We start from the raw sequence: 18,229 nt of genomic DNA, 5'->3' as shown, positions 1-18,229 counted from the left end.
CCCGGCCTGGGAAAGCAGAGCCCCCCCCCCCCACTGCTCCCCCTCTCCCCGGCCTGGGAAAGCAGAGCCCTTCCCCCTGGCCTGGGAAAGCAGAGCCTCCCCACTACTCCCCCCGTCCTAGGAAAGCAGAGCCCCCCCCACTGCTCCCCCTCCCCCCCGGCCTGGGAAAGCAAAGCCCCCCCCCACTGCTTCCCCTCTCCCCGGCCTGGGAAAGCAGAGCCCCCCCTGCTCCCCTTCCCCTTGGCCTGGGAAAGCAGAGCCCCCCACTGCTCCCCCTCCCCCCCGGCTTGGGAAAACAGAGCCACCACTGCTCTCCCCTCCCCCTGGCCCGGGAAAGCAGAGCCCCCCCCCACACTGCTCCCTCCCCCGGGAAAGCAGAGCCCCCCTCACTCCACCCCCCCGGCCTGGGAAAGCAGGGCCCCCCCACACTGCTCCCCCTTCCCCTTGGCCTGGGAAAGCAGAGCCCCCCACACTGCTCCCCCTCCCCCCAGCCTAGGAAAGCAGAGCCCCCCCTGCTGCTCCCCCTGGCCAGGGAAAGCAGAGCCCCCCACTGCTCCCCCCACCCCCTGGCCTGGGAAAGCAGAGCCCCTCACTGCTCGCCCCCTCCTCCTGCCCTGGGAAAGCAGAACCCCCCCACTGCTCCCCCTCCCCCCAGCCTGGAAAACCAGAGCTCCACCCACTGCTCCCCCTCCCCTTGTCCTGGGAAAACAGAGCCCCCTTCACTCCTCAACCCTTGGCCTGGGAAAGCAGAGCCCCACCACTGCTCCCCCTCCCCTTGGCCTGGGAAAGCAGACCCCCCCCCCCACACACACTGCTTCCCCCCTACACACACAAAGCAGAGCCCCACACAGCTCCAGACTCTCCTTTCGGTCTACGTGAACCAGCTGCCCAGCACAGCTCCCCGCTGCTCTATGCATCGCTCTGGGCATGCAGGAATTCGGCCCCCTGCACCAATGATCCCCGCAGGCAAAGCCCAGGGAGCTGGAGTCAGGCCACCAGGAAGGTGATTTGCTTTGATCTGGTGATCGTGGTTTTCATGCAGGAGCCGGCATTGGAATGAGCAGGGTTATCATTTGTACTGCTGCTGCCTAGGGCCCCCTACCCCCCTGGCACAAACACAGAACAGAGAGTCCCTGCCCCAAAGAGCTGCCAGGTTCAGTATGAGATCAGCGCCAAGCGGTGGACACAGACAGAGCACAAGGGAACAGCGAGACAATTCTGAGCACAGGCCGGATACGTTAGAACCAGCGGCTGCTGCTTTGACCCGAATGGAGCTGGAAGCCACACGCTCCAGGATGTGCCTGCGGTTTGGGAGGGAGGGCAGGCGGCCGCTAAACCCAGCCCCCTCTCCCACGCTAAACAAGGGCCCGTTTCGGCGGGTGGTCATGCTGTGCTTGGCTGGTACGGTTCCTGTTTCCATGCCCAGCTACTGCCTGGGCCTGGAGGTTGCGGTTTGTCCACACAGCCTGGTTCCTGTCCCGGTCAGCGTCACAGCTGCTATTCTGAACAAGGGAGCAGCAGTCATGGGAAGGTCCCCCATTCGTGGGAGAGGACCCCACTCCACAAATAAAGGGGGAGGGGGAGAGCAGCAGTATAGTCCCCCCCCACACACACAAAGCTATAGTGCTAGGGGAGGAGGAGAGGAGCTGACCCCAACAATCAGGAGGCTGGTGGGACGGGCGGAGAGAGTGGGACGCTTTCTTCCAGCTAGAAAGTGCAGCGAGAGGGGTGCTGAGAGCTTCCCTGGTACGTACACATAGTAGCCTGAGGCTGATGTGATGGCATCACTCAGGTACTGCCCTGCTCGGCGCTGGGGGCTGTGAGATTCCCGTCTAGGACTCACGCAGCCCCATTACAACCACCACGCTGCTTGCATACAAAAGGGTGGGAGACGGTAGGAGCCCCACCCTTCCACAGCAGCTTAAAAGAGAAAGGAAGCAAAGCAGCTTTGGCACTGCATGGTGACGGGCACCATGGGGAATCTCTCCCATCCCGGCTTTGTGAGGGTTGCCCCATGGTGACCCTGCCCTGTTGGGTCTAATACCACAGTCCCTTTGCTGCCACCCCCTTTCTTGCCCAGTAGGGGTAGAGAGGTGGGGTAACTGCTCCATGCAGGTGTGCCCCCACTGAATTTTGGCATGCCCCTGTCTGGAGGGCAGCAGTGGAATGTAGTGGCAGGGACCAGTGGGGGGGGGGCGCGCTAGGAGTATATGGTGATGACCTCGCTGCTGCCCCCCAGCACCAGCCCCTGCTACCTGGCCTGCAGTTGGGGATTGTGAAAGTGCGGGTATTTGAGGATGCTCCCTGGACTCCTGACACGCCCCATCTCCCTGGCCCCATGCCACAGCCTGCACATCCCCCTCTGCTGTCTCTGCCTCTTGCACAGAAGCTGCCAGCTTCCCCCACCGCCCCAATCTAACCCTGCTCAGAGCAGAGCACTGGCCTGTCCCCACCAGAGCCCAACTGGGGCAACGGGGAGAGATTTTAGGGGGGGAATCTCGGCATAAGCCAAGCCCAGGGGCCTGCTCCCAGGGAGTTAACAGCGCAGGCTGGAAGCCTGCAGAAGTAACTAAGCAATTAAAGGAAATCCCCAGAACCTGGCAGCAGAATGCGGAACTTGGCAGAGCTGAAAACAGGAATTGCTGAATCCCCAACCACGAGAAGGTCAAAATTCAGATCCAGGCTGTGTTACTGGGGGCTATGCCATGAAGGGCTGAGCTTCCCAGAAGGAGATGCTGGGCGGGGCATTGTGCCGCTCTTGTTATGCACAGGCCCTGGGACAGACACTCGGAAAGCGATCTCTTGCAAGCACCGAGTGATGACCAAACACCATGTGGAGAACCCCACTTCATAACAATGATCAGGGCTGCCCAGAGGATTCAGGGGGCCTGGGGCAAAGCAATTTCGGGGGCTTCTTCCATTACAAAAAGTTGCAATACTATAGAATACTATATTCTCATGGGGATCCCTACGGGGCCTGGGTCAAATTGGCCCCCTCTGCCCCCTGGCAGCCCTGATAATGATCATAAATAGGCCAGGAAGGATTCCATTGTTTCATTTTTAATTAACTCTTATACATATTCACTTTCATCTCCAACTCTTGGTGTATTTTATGAATTCCAATTTCAACTTAGTCACTCGGCACGATTATTTCTGTTTTTAAAAGCCTCAGACTCTATTCATTATTTTCTCAGAAAAAGGGTCAGATTGGGGCCATAAGGACCGTAAAAGGGGAGAATCAGAAACAGAACAAAATACAATCATTGCATTTCCAATTAGTTTCTCAAATGACTGACAGAGCCGAAACTGGCAACAAAACGGGGCATTTGACATCCGAAATTTGTACACAGCCTGGCCAAATCCAGCTGTAGGATCAGATCTCATAGGAGTCTAACTTTGCGTCTTGCAAGTTTGTTTCCAGTGGCTTTTGGCTGCAGAAAGAAAAAGAGGATAATAGACTATTAGTGCTTACAATCAAACCTTTCTGGCCTTAACTCCATATATCAGCCCCTGGAATTCCTCCCAACCCCTTAAGGAAAACAAACCTTAGCAGGAAAATGGTTTAAAGGGTTCCGGACTTAAGGAACCAAAAGATGAAGGCTGAAGTCAATGGGAGTGTTATCGATTTATCCTGCTTGTAGTACCCATGGGGCCTCAGCCTGTTTCATGTTCCCACTGTGCTAGGCTCTGTACAAACAGGTAAGTCTCTGCCCCAAAGCGTTTGCAAGAAGATCTGGATCTAATCCAAGATCAGTTAATTCTTGAGTCTCCTGCTTTAATTGGTTGTGTCACTTGCCCCACGTTTCATGCACCAATGGGGTCAAAAATTGATTGACAGCATAATTGGCCTGGACCCCTGGTCAGAGCTTCTTGTGCCTCTTGGAACTGATGCTGGTTCGTGCCAATTAGATTAGTCGTTTCAGAGATTAGAAGATTAGAACTACAGAGGGGGCAATGTCCACTTAAAAATCAACCTTGTGCCTTTGTTACCTCCTGGTGTGGCTAGCAACCGCCCAAGATAGCAGGGTCTGAAAGAGATTAAAGGAGAAACATGTTTTCTTGTCTGTTTTCCTCTAGCTGCAGACTCCTGTTATGAAACTGACACCATTTCAAGGTGGCGCTGGCCCTTTAAGGCCCAGTCTTGGGTGGCTGGCTGCTGGAGAGTGACTGGTCGGTATTATCTGTGGCTGGAGTTGGATTTTGCCCCCTTGAGCCCTGCATGCACCTGACAGGAAGACAGCACGTCTGGATCCTGTTTGTTGCCAGAGAAATATTTATTTCATGTCTTGTGCCCTGCTGAGTAGCAATGCCCCAGACACAAAGAGCAGGCGCCCTCTGGTGGCAGAATGGCGGTATCACGCTGTCAGCAGCCTTGCCACCGCAGCCCCCCAGCACAGGGTTAGCTGCTGATGGGGCCGCCCCTGGCTTATGCATAGCTGAGGTTACAAATAAACACAGCCCCTTTCACCTTCAGAGGTGAACTTAACCTCACAGCGCGCTGTGCGTGTGTGTGGCGGGGTTAATATTCTCCCCCGCCTTGATGTACAAAGGCGGGAAACTGAGGCACAGTGAGGAAGCCAGAGTCAGGGACAGGGCTGGGAACAGAACCCAGGACCCCGGAAATAGTAACTTCTGGACAAATAAGTTGATTCTAAATGAAGAAGGGAGGGGAGTGGGGGTATAATGGTTACAGCGGGAGGAGTGGGAGTCAGGACTCCTGGGTTCTATTCGCAGCTCTGGGACGGGAGGGTGAGTTAGTGGTGAGAGCAGGGCAAATGGGAGCTAGGGACCTGCAGCTGATTCGATCCGGTGTTTGCAAAGTGGGGGGCTCTATGTACCCCCTCACCCCCCCAGAGGCTCCATGCACCCCCCATCTCCACCGCCCAGGAGCTCCATGCCCCACCACACCCCATCTCCCCTCCAGGCTCCATGCACCCCCCATCTCCACTCCACGGGGCCCATGCACCCCCCACCACACCCCATCTCCCCTCCAGGCTCCATGCACCCCCCCACTACCCCTCCTCTCCACTCCAGGGGCTCCATGCCCCCGCCCCACCTGCACCCCCCAGGAGCTCCATGCACCCTCCCTTCCTGGCGCGGGGCCCCTCCCCGGCGGGGCTCCCCGGGGGTGGGTGTCCCCGGTCGGCTGGGGAGCGGGAGGCGGAGACAAGCGGGGCCGCATCATCACGTGCTGGGAAGCAGCAGCCGCCGGAGCCCCAGTGTCTGATTCATCCTGCGCCGAGGGGAGGAACAACAGGAACCGGGGCTGAGCGGAGCCATGGCAGGTAGCGGCCCGGGGGGGGGGGCGATCTCCCCTCCTGCTCCCCCCACGCGGCAGGGCCCTGGCCCCTGCAGCCCCCGCCCCCCCACCTGCGGCTCCCCCCCCCGCACTCCTCCCTATCTGGGCTGCCCCCCCCCAGCTCCCTCTCAGCCCGCCCTTGCTGCAGACCCCTGCACGTGGCCGCCCCCCCATCGCCCCCCAGTCCTCTCTCGAGCTGCCCACTCCTCTCTGCCTGCCCCCTAGTCCTTCCCCCGCATCCCTCGAGCTGCCGATCCCTTTCCAAGGTCCTGTTCCTGCTTGGAAAGATCCCCCTGGCTTCATCCACCTGCCTCGGGTGTCCCCGTGCTCCGCTGGGGGGTTGCCCCCCTCCCCGCATCTGACACAGACACGTTGCTGTTCATCAGTTCCCGGGGGAGGCTGGCCTGGACCGGCCCTTCCTGAGCCATGGGGGATTCCTGGCCCCGAGTGCAGCAGTGGAGCCCCCAGCCCTGCAGTGGGTGGGTGCACACAGCCCCCCGTCCTGGGGCGGGGGAGGGATAGAGGGGTGACTTGGATCTCCCAGCTCCCCTAATCACCACTTCTGTTTGGGAGGGAGGCAGCCACCTGCTCAGCAAGATGAGTGAGAGTTACATGAACTCCCCCCTGCCCCCCCATTCCAGCCTCGTGTGCCCCATGGCAAGGGACCTATAGCATAATGGGGACCCCCCCCCCGAGTTTAGGGCAGTGGCCTCTTTCCTCCTGTGGAACAAGGCTGGGAGTTAAGGCCCAGCTCAGATTGTTACCAAGCTTTTCTCCTGCTCTGGCCAAACTTGCACCCTGGGTGGGGGTAGCACTGGCCATCAGCAGGGACTTGTGATGGGTTTGTCCCTGCGGCTTTAGGGCTCCTCTGGGCCGCAGCTGCCAGATGGCCGGGAGGGACGCAGACGCAGGTGCTGGGCGAGAGCAGGGACAGGCACAGAACGCAGCAGGCCGTAGGCTACGGGTGGTCCAAAGAACATTCGATTTTGTATTGACACAGTCCTCCCCGGGCCGCCCCCCTGGGGTGTTTCACCTGACGCGTTGGGAATCTGCCCCATTGCTGTGGGGAGGCAGCATCCCCTGCAGCCTCCCCAGTTACCTCCCGTCCCCTTGCACCGCAGTTCCAGGAGCAGCTGCTGTCCCATCCCATCCCTGCGGCAGCAGCTCGGTAGCGCCCCACACTGGTAACCTGTCGTAGCTCGGGCGGCTCTGTTGCCTGCTGGGATGTGGCAGCCCTAGCCAGGGTCAGAGCTCCACCTGCCCAGAGCCTAGGCAAATCGGTCAAATATTGACTGTGGCCTCTGGATCACGCTGAGATAATGTGGCCAGGCTGGAGTCCCCGGGCTGGTGAAAAAGCCAGGCCATCAGAGCCAGAAATGGGCACCGAATGCTGACCCGAGTAGATGTTGCCCCCTTTCCCCAGCTTGTGAATGGTCTGCAAAATTCTCCGATTTGTTCCATCTTGAAGATTCTTCATGGATCTTCCCCTCCCAGGCCCAGCACATGCCCTATAGCCCCCAGTCGTGCCCTGTGGGATTAGCCAGGTCCCAGAGTAGCGTTGCTGGTCCTTGACTGGGCGGTTTAGGTGACTGGCTGGAAATTTTATTCTTGAATAGGCTGTTTAGAATTTGGCCTTGGTGAATATTCCGGCTCCAAACTGGCTTTTGGAGGGATGTGCCCTGGGGACGCTCTGGCACTTGGCGGGCCTCGTGTGTGGCTGGGAAAGGGACCGAAGGCGACTGCTTCAGAACTCGCCTTTGAATTCAAACCAGGATTCTCAGGCAGTTTGGACTCGGCTCTAAGAGGGAGGCTGGGCTGTTGGGACAGGCAAACCCAGCTGGCAGGCAGTTCAAGCCAGGGGATCCGCGCAGCCATGAGCTGAGATGGTTTCTGTGCCAGTCCCCACTTTGCGTGAGTCGTATGACCAGGACCCGCCTGGCTGGCAGCGCCCCACCCACCCACGCACGCACACCTGCTATCTGTGCTCGGGCATCTCTGGCTGGGAGCCAGGGGCCATGTGGCCAACTCCCTGGGGGTAGGGGGAGGATTCTCCCTAGCTAACCCACCCAGCACGCCTGCCAGCCATTCAGAAAAGCAGGTGGTCGGTGCCCCACCTATCTGAGGATCTCAAAGCACTTGGCAAGCTTGAGTGAGTTCAGACTCCCCAGCTCCTTGTTAAGTAGATCAGCACATTATCATCCTTAGTTTAGAGGGGGAAACTGAGGCACAGAACGGGGAAGCGGCTCCTCTGACACGACACAGGTGGTAAACTCTGGAGTGAGACCTGGGCTCTGTGGACCTCATGTCCTTGCTGTAACCACTAGCTATGACACTTAGAGATGGGGTTTTAGTGGATAGATCTCACTCCTTTCCCAGAGCCAGGAGGAAAACTCAGGAGTCCTGAATCCCAGTCCCCTGCCCTAACCACTAGATATCACTCCCCTCCCAAGCAGGAAATAGAACTCACGACTCCTGACTCCTCCTCCCCTGCTGTGACCCATAGACCATGCTCTTTTCTGGAGCTGGGGAGGGAACCCAGGAGTCCTGACTCCCACTTCCCCAGGTCAGTCTGTGGTGTTTGTTTCCCAGCTCTGGATGCCGATTCCCCTGGAGCGGAGGAGTGTCTGGAAGAGGACGAGGAGGAGCTGGAGATGAGCGTGGAAGACCCGGAGAATGAAAGTGCCGGGAAGCCGGCCCCGGGGGGGCGCAGCTGCATCCTCACCCGGCGCGGCATCACGCTGCGAGTGCTGCTCAAGGACGGCCTGATCGAGCCAGGGGAGGGCGTGCTTTCCATCTACTACCTGGTGAGGGCAGAGAGCATGGGGCTGGTATTCCTTCACCCCTGGTGGGTGCCGGTGCTCCCCGGGGGACTGGGGGTGTCCACGAATCCAGAACTGCTGCCCGTTGTTCCAACAGCCTCTTTAGTGGTGACAGAGACGCTGGGGTCCAGCCTGCAGCCATACGGCCGAGCAGAGGTGGACTAGCCACAAACAACCCGGGGGGCTCTGTGATCTTCCTCCTGCTTCTCGGACAGACTCCACCGTGCCTCGCAATCCCTTCCCCGCCCTCTCGCCTCCAGCTTCTTCCCCACATGCAGGCTCCTGGTTCCCCACCACTGCACCGAGCCCCCTTCACACCCCCCAGGCCTGGTTCTTGCCTGGATCCGCTTCAGGGGCCAGAGCGGGTTTTTGGGGCTGGTGAATTCGGCCCGGGAGCCCTTTGCTCCAGTACAAAGCCTGGTGAGTGGCGGGGTGGGGAGCACCTACTGCTCCCAGAGTCGTGGCTGAGAGTCAGTGTAGAGCAGGGCTCCTGCCCTCACACCCTCTCGAGGGCCAAAGTGCCCTCACACCCTCTTGAGGGCCAAAGCTCGGGGCACCTCTTATGACAGCTGAATCCCCACTACCACCACACTGGGCCTTCCCCAGCGGGTTCCTCCCCGTGCTGTTATGTTAACGGAGCCTGCTGCTTCCCTCCTGCTCTCCCAGGGGAAGAAATTCCTAGGGGACTTGCTGCCCGACGGGAAGATCACCTGGCAGGAGACGGGGCAGGTGTTTAATTCGCCCAGCGCCTGGGCCACATACTGCAAGAAGCTGGTGAACCCGGCGAAGAAATCGGGCTGCGGCTGGGCCTCGGTGAGGTACAAGGGGCAGAAGCTGGACCAGTGCAAGGCGGCCTGGCTGAAGAAGCACCAACCCAATGCCCCCGCGGCCGAGGAGGTGAGCTGGGCACTCCCCTCCCTTGTTTGCCTCCACAACCCTGGGCCCCGGGGGGCTTAGGCAGCAGGGATGCCTCTGTGGGGCTGTTACACCCCATCGCTGCAAAGAGGGACACTCACCCCATAGCTTTCCAAGTGGCGGTGTAGCTGCGTTGGCCCCAGGATATTCGAGACAAGGTGGGGGGGAGGTAACACCTGTTGTTGGACCAGCTCCTCATGGTGAAAGAAACGCGTGTCTGCATTTACACAGAGCCAGACCCAGAGGAGGGCGAGGCGTGGCTCGAAAGCTGGTCTCCTTCACCCCCAGAAGTTGGGCCAATTTCATAATGGGCTCTTCAGTCTAGCTGAGAAAGGGCTGACCCGGAGCCTGGCTGGAAGTTGAAGCTAGACACGTTCACACTGGAAATAAGGGGTCAGTTTTTGCCAGGGAGGGTGATTAACCCGTGGAAGGATTCCCGTGAGAGCAGCTGAGGTCTGAACCCGAGGAGAGCAGGAGGGAGGCTGGGAGTCTGCCGGCTGGACCTTATGCACCCGAGACGGGCCCTGGACTGGCAGCACAGTGGCCATGGGGCACGACCGGCTGGGATCAGACCCCATGTGGGTGCTGGGGGGAGTTGCTTCTTGGTGTCATTGTGCCAGCAGAGGGTGCCCGAGAGGCCCTGCCCCTGCAAAATGTCCGTTTGCAGGGGGCAGAGAGCTGGACCCGGAGGCATAGGAATCCTTGGGGGTGACGGAGGGCCTGTTTGTCCTGCCATGTCCCCTTCTCTCTCCCTCCCTGCGCTGCAGAGTCTGGTGAGCGAAGGGGAGGAGGAGGAGCTGGCCGAGGAGGACGAGGACGAGGCCCGGGAAGGTAAAATCACCCTCTCGGAGCCTGCGCTTGGCAAGAAACTGGAGGAGAAAAGCAAGAAGCACCAAAGCAAGAGCCTGTTGGAGCAACACAATGCTGGTAACGCTGGGTTAAAGGCCCAGAACAGCCTGCTCCATGCTTAGGGTCGGGGGGTCCGGGAATCTGGTCTGCTCCGATCCATGGCAGGAGTCTAAAGGGTGGGATTTGGACTAACCAGGGTAATTCTTAGACCTTGCATCTCGCGTCTCCCTTTGCCCGATTCCTCTGCCCATCTTGCACCGCCGCCCCTGCCTCGGCACTGGGTGCGAGAGCCTTCCCCTCTGCAGCCCCTGCCTCCCTGCATGTCTCCGCCTCCTCGCTTATGTCTTCACTACAAAACACAGGCAGTTTTAACACGGCCTTGGCGATCTCCAAGTCTGGCAGAGAGGAGGTTTCTACCTCGCTGTCCCTGGTCCAGGCCAACCCGAGGCCCCTCTCCCTGGGGTTGGCCTCCACCGGCTACGTGGCCTGAGGGCCACATCTGGGTATGGAAATTGTATGGCGGGCCATGAATGCTTAGAAAATTGTGGTTAGGGTGTGGGAGGGGGTCATGGCTCTGGTTGGGGGTGCGGGCTCCTGGGTGGGGCCAGAAATGAGGAGTTCAGGGTGCAGGAGGGGGTTCTAGGCTAGGGTATGGGAGGGGCTCCAGCTGAGGGTGCAGGCCTGGGGTGGGACTGAGGATGAGGAGTTTGGGGTGCAGGAGGGTACTCTGGGCTGGGACTGAGGGGGTTCAGAGGGCAGGAGGGGGATCAGGGCTGGGGCAGGGGCGCGGGGAGAGGCTCAGGGGTGCAGGCTCCAGGGGTTCAGAGGGTGGGAGGGGGATCAGGGCTGGGGCAGGGGCGTGGGGAGAGGCTCAGGGGTGCAGGCTCCAGGTGGCGGTTACTTCAAGCTGCTCCCTGAAGCAACAGTATGTCCCCCCTCCATCTCCCGTCTGCAGGCACCGTCCCTGCAGCTCCCATTGGCTGCTGTTCCTGGCCAATGGGAGCTGTGGTTCCCAGCCAATGGGAGCTGCAGGGGCGGCACTTGGGGTGGGGGCAGCTTGCAGAGTGGAATCCCCTGGCTGCCTAGGGCTGAGCCGCTGCTTCCAGGAGCTGTATGGAACAGCCCCCAACCCTGCGCCCCAGCAGGAGTGCCGGAGCGGGGCAAGCCCCAGACCCCGCTCCCCAGCGGCAGCTCGAGGGCTGGCTTAAAATGGCTGGTGGGCCGGATCCAGCCCATGGGCCGTAGTTTGCCCACCCCTGCTCTAGGCGGAGAGAACCGCAGAAGTTAAACAATCAGCACCAACAGCGCGGAGCCAACTGGATTTATAGGCATTGCTACCCTGGGTCGGACTGGTGACTCCAACAAGTTCAGTGTCCTGCCTCTTCTTCAACTGAATTGTTTTTGATAGCAGTGTTTCAGGACTATCCAAGACCAGGGCCCCACTGTGCTAAGCGCTGCACAGACAGAGCAGTAGACAGCCCCTGGACAGCTTAGAGTGTAAACAGGCAGAGCAGACATGGGGGGTAAGAAAATACCTCGCACATTGGTCCATGATTGGGGAACCTAGGCACTACCACAATACAAATCAGAAATAACACCGCACAAGCAGAGTGAACATGCTGGCAGCAAATGGGACATGGCAGCACCAGATGCTTCAGAGGAAGAGGTGAGGAATGCTGCATAGGGCAGTTACGGTAGAGCCTGCCCTTAGGGGAGGTTTCTTCCTGACCCCAGGCAGGCAGTGGTTCGCTTATGCCCTGAAGCATGAAAGTTATATACAATTTTATCCTGTCTACTGGGCTGTTTCTCCTGTTGTAGTGATCTCAGGTGGTCACACACAGGAGGAAATGGGTTATTTGTTGTTGTTAATAATAATCCCTAGCTCTTATCTAGCCTTATTCATCAGTCAATCTCAAAGCACTTTAAAAAGATCAGCATCATGAGTCCCATTTTACTGATGGAGAAACTGAGGCACAGAGAGGGGCCATGACATGCCCAAGGCCATGCACAGGCTAGTGGCAGAACCAGAATCATACCCCAGGTCCCCTGAGTCCCACTCCACTGCTCTGTCTACTAGGCCATACTGCCTCCCCTTCAGCTGGAGATCAGCTCACCAGGACAGCGGATGTAAACGAACGGTTAATTCTGGCTGGAGAGTTGCACAGGGACAGGAAGTGAGCTGAATCCCTAGGAACTTGTCTCCACAAACGCTGTCTCCCCACCTTCCCTTCCCTCCCCTCGGTGTGTCCTAAAGGGGCTGGGGTGCGAATCGGACCGAGTGGGGACTGGTCTTTTTGTCTTTGCAGATAACGGGCCCCATGGGAAGAGACTGGAAAGCAAGAACCGCACTCCCGTCCGTTACTGCACGCTGGGAAGCCGGGACTCTGCCAGGTAGTGCCCCACTGCAGCTCCCTTCCCAGCATCCTTTGCCCAGCTGTTGGCAAAGTTCTCAGGAGAGCTAGTCGTTCTGGCAATGCCAACTCGCCCCTCTCATCCTGACCTGCCGCGCCCCCTGCTGACCCGCTCCTAAAGATCTGCCCTTCTGTGGTATCGGCCCCTGCCATTCTGCTTCTGAGGCCACTGCCCAGCTCAGTGGCATCCCTCCGTCCCATCTCGCAGCACCCCTGCTAGTCCAGTCCTGGGCTTGCCCCCCAGCACACAGCTGTCAGTGCTCCCTGGGAGCAGAAACAGGACCACCTGCCCGAATCCAACCTAGTCCCCATCTGTCGCTCCCCTGACGATTCAGCGCCAGCATCGTCTCCTTCTCCCTGTCTGTCCTGGTGAGCCCAGCCCCGGGGAGAGGGCCTGACTCTCCCACAGGACAAAAGGCTACTCCGCCACCCCCAACTCTCCTGGTCCTTGGCCCAGCATGCTGGGGTTCAGAACAGACAAACCCCAGGGGGTGTCAGGTCAGCGCAGGCTGGGATTTGGGGGTGCGTGTTGGAGAACGGGGCTCCTCTGTTCCAGGAATCCGCACACCCTGGTGGAAGTGACCTCCTTTGCAGCAATCAACAAGTTCCAGCCGTTCAACGTGGCCATCTCCAGTAACGTGCTGCTGCTGCTGGTACGTACCAGCCCCTCCGTTGCCCCCCATCCCTGGAACGCTCCTTCCAGCGTGGGTCTGGTAGGGTAGGCCAGGCTCATGCAATTGCCTGCATCCCTGTATCTGGTGGCACCCACAGCCAGCGGGCAGAGAGGGGCACCACCAGCTGATGGAAACTCCCATTGGCCTCTGCCTAGAGCACCCCGCTGCTGCCCAGGGTGGAACGGCTGCTGCACAGTCTGATTACTAACCGTAGTAGGGGCAGTTTAAGGGAGGAGATGGATGATGGGTGAATAATGGGCCTCGATGAAGGATTTGCTGGTTGCGAGGAGAAATGTGGCAAAAAGTCCGAGTTGTTGTGGTGAAGGCAGGCAGCCACGTGCCCTGCCTGTGACCGAGAGACCTCGCAGGCTGGGAACTTCATCGGAAACTACTGAAAATGATCTCCCCAGAAAAGGGTGGCCAGCCTTTGTGCACCCCATCTCCTGCAGGCCACATCAACGTGTAGACTATTAGCAGTGGCCTGAGCCCTTCAGGATCAAAGCAAGACCCTGGGGCTGCACCATGTTGTATTAATGTTGCCTCAGCCGGACGGGCCGCTCTCAAGGAATAGGCGTGGGGGGAGGGAGAAATCACAGATCTGCATGGCGCAGGGAGACGTTAAACCGAGGGTTTGACACCTGCAGACTCAGGGCTGAGATGGCACCCAGACACCTCCTGGTGAAAGCTCACAGGGAAGGGGGGTGCAGTGCCTTTGGATGCAGGGTGGTGGGAACCGAGGAGCGGGGTACAGGGTGATGGGAGAGGTGCGGGGGAGAGGGTTGCGAAGGGATGGGACCAGAGGGAGGGCAGGTGGGAACTGTCCTTGTTTTAAACTCTCCCCCGTTCCCTCTTTAGGACTTTCACAGCCACCTAACGAGGAGCGAGGTGGTTGGCTACCTGGGAGGCAGGTGGGACACCAGCAGCCAGGGTAGGTACTGGCCAAGGTTTGGAGGTCTTTTCACTGGGGTTGTCATGGCCGTGCCAGGCCCTTCGTAGGCTGGCTTGGACCCGAGGTGCCAGGCCCCCTTCTGGGCCTGGGGTTCAGCCCCCAGGCTTGGGGCGTTAGCTCCAACCAGCTTTTCTTGGCTGGGTGGAGTCCGTGACCAGCTGGGCCGAGCTGATGCCTGGCGTTCCTTGCAGTGCTGACAGTGCTACGAGCGTTCCCCTGCCGGACGCGCCTCGGAGACGCCGAATCGGCAGCCGCCGTCGAGGAGGAGGTAACGGATGTGGGGAGCATTCGCTGGCCGTGGCCTGCGCCGTCCCCCTGAGAAAGCCACTGGGCCCACAATCCAACCCCGTTGTCCCCTGGCTGCGTGGCATCCCTGCCCCTCACCCACAGACCTGCCCTGCAGTACTGGGGTGGGCTCCGGGCCCGAGGGAGGGCTCTGAGGAGCACGGTGATCCCAGACAACCGCTAATGGCTCCTCCCTCTTTTCTGTGCCCGGGCCTCAGATCTGCCAGAACCTCTTCATGCGGGGGCTGGCGCTGGTGGGCTGGTACCACAGCCACCCCTTCAGCCACGCCCTCCCCTCGCTGCAGGACATCGACGCGCAGATGGATTACCAGCTCAAGCTGCAGGGGAGCAACAACCGCTTCCAGCCCTGCCTGGCGCTCATTTGCGGTAAGAGCCGGGCCGGGTAGGGGAGCCGGGTGTGGGGCCTGGGACCCTGTCCTTCAGCACAACCAGCTGGGGACCCAGCTCCCCGCCCTGGGGCACCATCCGGCAGCTTGAGGCTGGAGCCCCGGGGTTCAGGGCGGCGGGATGCTCCCCTGTAATGGGTTGCAAACCTAGCGGGGTAGGGGCTGGACTGCAGTCCGATGCCACGCGGTCTCTTTCAAACCACCTCCCGGCGCTCCGGGGAGCTGCAGTTAACGCCCTGGGCTGGCAGGCTGGGCTGCGGAGGGTGGCAACCTTGCCCTCAGTCCAACTCCTGGCGCTCTCTCCCCACAGCACCATACTATCACGGCAACCAAGGCGTGGAGTCCAAAATCTCTCCCTTCTGGGTTATGCCACCTCCGGAGGTGAGTTCCACACGGCGCCAGGGCCAGGCCTGGCGCCTCCGCCCCTGCTCCCGCTGGCTCTCCGGGCCATGCAGCCTGCTGCCGGCTCTGCACGAGGGTTCTTGGCAACGCCAGACATAGGCCTCTGCTGGTTCCCGTGGCACAGGGGCGTTCGTGGAAGGAGCAGACCCTGGGCTGCTGGGGGCTACTGGATCAGGGCCCCTGCTGGGGTGTGGGGGAGGCCCCACTCTCTCCAGCCGGAGAAGCAGTCGGACCCCTCTCTGCCCTGGATAAATATCCTGGGTGCTCAGGGAGCTGTGGCCAGGAAAAGGCCTTTTCCTGACACTTGGGCCGTGATGCCGCCAATCACGCATGTGCCTCGACCCCAGATTGGCCCTTCCCTGAGGCTGGGCTGAGTTAATGCCGGTGCTGCGGTCTGGCCTGGGAAGCTCCCGGCTCATCCTGTGGCCCCCAAGGCTGTGCCTGGTTGGAAGCCACTTTGCTTCCTTTCCTCTTGCAGCAAAGGCCCAACGATTACGGCATCCCCATGGAAGTGGAGGTCACCTACGTGCAGGACGGGTTTCTCACCAATGACGTGCTCCATGAGATGGTGAGATCCCTCGAGCAGGGGCTGCGTGGAAGACTCTCCCCCACACACACACCTGGGAGTATCTAGCAGTCTAGGATGGTCTGAGTAACTTCATGCTACGTGTGTATAGTCCCTCTCCCGAACAGGACCTTCGTGTCTCCTTTCCCATCATACCAGTTGGTGTGTTGCTTCGCCTGCCTGTGAAACGCACCCACCCCGGGGTTGAGAGCTGCCTCGGATGGTGAACGAAGCCTCATCTCCACAGACGGGCAGGCATGGGGAGAGTGGCTCAGGAAAAGGCTCTAGGGTGACACACACATACCCATGGCTGTTGTCTTTAGCCAGATGAGGCAGCTCCACCAGGCTCTCCCCCTCCACCATACTTCCAGCGAGTCCTCTCAAACCTTTTGTTCAGAGCCCTTTCAGAGAACGAAAATCCCACGGCTTGGAGCAGGGCGAAACATGCAGACAGAGAGCCTGTACGGAGGTCTGGGGTGTAGTCGCCCTGTGGATGAGCTGAGAGAATCAGATCCATTATCTGTCAACCATCCCAGGCAGCAGCCCGGGCCCCTCCCCAAACCAACTCCCCTCTCCTGTTAGCAGTAAGGAAGAGATGGAGAGGGGGATAAGCAGAGACCATCACTAGAACCAGCTGGTCAGAGGCCTAACGTCCCTCCAAGTCTCTCTAGATTCCAATCCTAAGTCTTGACCAATCCACTAACGTTCCTTCTCCATGGGACAAGCAAGCTCATGGTTTCTTGGAGCCGACAGGCCGATCCTCTCCCCTCACAGCTCTTCCCCCCCTGCTGCAAAACTGCAGGGTGCAGGTCCCGCTTTCGGTGGGACTTGAGCAATTGTTTGGCTTCTGCTGACTCCCCTTTCCTTTTGCGGCTCCAGATGCTGCTGGTTGAGTTTTACAAAGGGGCTCCAGACCTGGTGAAGTTTCAAGATATATGGAGCCAGGAGCAGACCTACTTAGATAAGCTAAAGGTGAGAAAATGGGGTTGAAATGAGGAGAAAAAGCCACCCCATAATATGCCACCTGCAGAGATGGTGGAAGACGTTCGGGTGGCTTTTTCTGCCATGTTTTCTAGGCTTGCTCTGAGCTAGGTGAAGTATTGTTACCACCTCTACGTTGGCACTTCCATGGTTGGGGAAGGTTGGATCAGTTTTCTTCCTTGTAGCCGTACTTTCTGTGATTGGCACTGAAACAACTCCTGCAATGTGGACGGAGCACACGGGGGGGGTCTAATAGCTTATACCAGCCCCACTTCTGCAGTCCTTACTCAAGCAGTCATTGGAGAACAGGCCTAGTGGCCGGGGGCAGATCACTGAGCTAGCTTGTCCAGGGTGAAGATCCGCTGCATTGAGTGGACCTCTCTTCCCTTCCCTTTTAGGTGATCAGGTGTTTGTCCTATGGGGATGGGTTACTGAGTGGGGAGTTCTGTACAGCAGGCCCCTCCCTGAGATGGAAGATAGACTCATAGAATCTCAGGGTTGGAAGGGACCTCAGGAGGTATCTAGTCCAACCCCCCTGCTCAAAGCAGGACCAATCCCCAACTAAATCATCCCAGCCAGGGCTTTGTCAAGCCTCTAAGGAAGGAAGGAGATTCCACCACCTCCCTAGGGAACCCATTCCAGTGCTTCACCCCCCTCCTAGTGAAATAGTGTTTCCTGATATCCATCCTAAACCTCCCCCACTGCAACTTGAGACCATTACTGCTTGTTCAGTCATCTGCCACCACTGAGAACAGCTGAGCTCCATCCTCTTTGGAACCCCCCTTCAGGTGGTTGGAGGCTGCTGTCAAATCCCCCCCTTATTCCTCTCTTCTGCAGACTAAACAAAGATAAATGAAGCTGTTTCCATTTCAGGGCTCCCTCGCCTCCAGGACTCCCAAAGATCAGGGCTTCGCCCACGTCTTGGAACAGATCTACACCCTCCTGAAGCAGGGCAGCTGAGGCAAGGCCGGAGCCTGAGCTGCAATTAACTCGTACCTAGGTGCCTTTACACCAGGTGGGGCTCAGCCTGGCAGCCCCGTGCTTGGAGACACTCAAGTCTGAGCCTGGCGCAGAGCTGTCTTATTAATCCAGGTTAGCAGGGACGTTGGAGCTACAAGCCTCGAGCAGCTGTTACACCGCAACAAAGGCCTGTGAGTTTGAGCCATCACGCAGACGGTATCGGCGCTGGAGCTCGGGTGCGTTTGTTCCGTGGACCGCCTAGGCGAGTGCTACTCCTGCAATTTGACATTGTGGTGTAGCGTGTAGGTGTGAATGAGAGGGGACGGTGGCAGCCTCTCTCTGGGTGTAAGTTATTTGTGGACGTGGTAGTTCTGATTAAAAAAAAAGTTGCTGACCTGGGTTGTGAGACAGCAGCTCTGGGCCTGTGGCTTAGAAGGGAACTGCGTCCCACCCCTGAAAAGGGAGAAATGGGCTTGGGGAAACCCCCCCACCCTGTATCTGTTGGAGACTCCAGAAGGGGATGTGTGCATAGAACATGCCTACTGGGATTGAGTGATGATAAATTCCACCCCCCAGGGGAAAAGGAGCAGCTGGAGTCAAAGCCAAGAGACATGACTGCTCTTTCCTGGAACAAGCCCTCCCAGGAGGTTTTAAAGGCACAGCCTGCTGCTAGAATGACTTCCCATCCCCACCAGAGGTTCTCTTCAACAGAC

At 59.0% G+C, this 18,229-nt stretch overlaps 1 protein-coding gene across 2 annotated transcripts; it reads left to right on the top strand.

Annotated features, from left to right (window-relative positions):
• The first annotated feature begins 5,196 nt into the window (after positions 1 to 5,196).
• MPND (MPN domain containing) lies at positions 5,197 to 17,911 on the top strand. 2 transcript variants are annotated; one of them, XM_030540199.1, is made up of 13 exons: positions 5,197 to 5,285; positions 7,889 to 8,103; positions 8,785 to 9,015; positions 9,801 to 9,864; positions 12,189 to 12,273; positions 12,850 to 12,946; positions 13,823 to 13,895; positions 14,108 to 14,184; positions 14,420 to 14,588; positions 14,919 to 14,989; positions 15,489 to 15,578; positions 16,455 to 16,547; positions 17,430 to 17,911. In XM_030540199.1, the coding sequence occupies exons 1-13, from the start codon at positions 5,279 to 5,281 to the stop codon at positions 17,514 to 17,516; spliced, it is 1,359 nt and encodes a 452-aa protein (XP_030396059.1). In that variant the 5' UTR covers positions 5,197 to 5,278; the 3' UTR covers positions 17,517 to 17,911. The 2 variants fall into 2 exon arrangements, with proteins under 2 accessions (XP_030396059.1, XP_030396058.1); XM_030540198.1 differs by having other exon boundaries at positions 9,801 to 9,960.
• Positions 17,912 to 18,229: the final 318 nt, after the last annotated feature.

The sequence above is a fragment of the Gopherus evgoodei genome, chromosome 22, assembly GCF_007399415.2.
Source record: "Gopherus evgoodei ecotype Sinaloan lineage chromosome 22, rGopEvg1_v1.p, whole genome shotgun sequence".
Classification (NCBI taxonomy): Eukaryota; Metazoa; Chordata; order Testudines; family Testudinidae; genus Gopherus; species Gopherus evgoodei.
The sequence above is the reverse complement of the archived record's forward strand: the minus strand, read 5'-3'. Positions and strand labels throughout refer to the sequence as shown.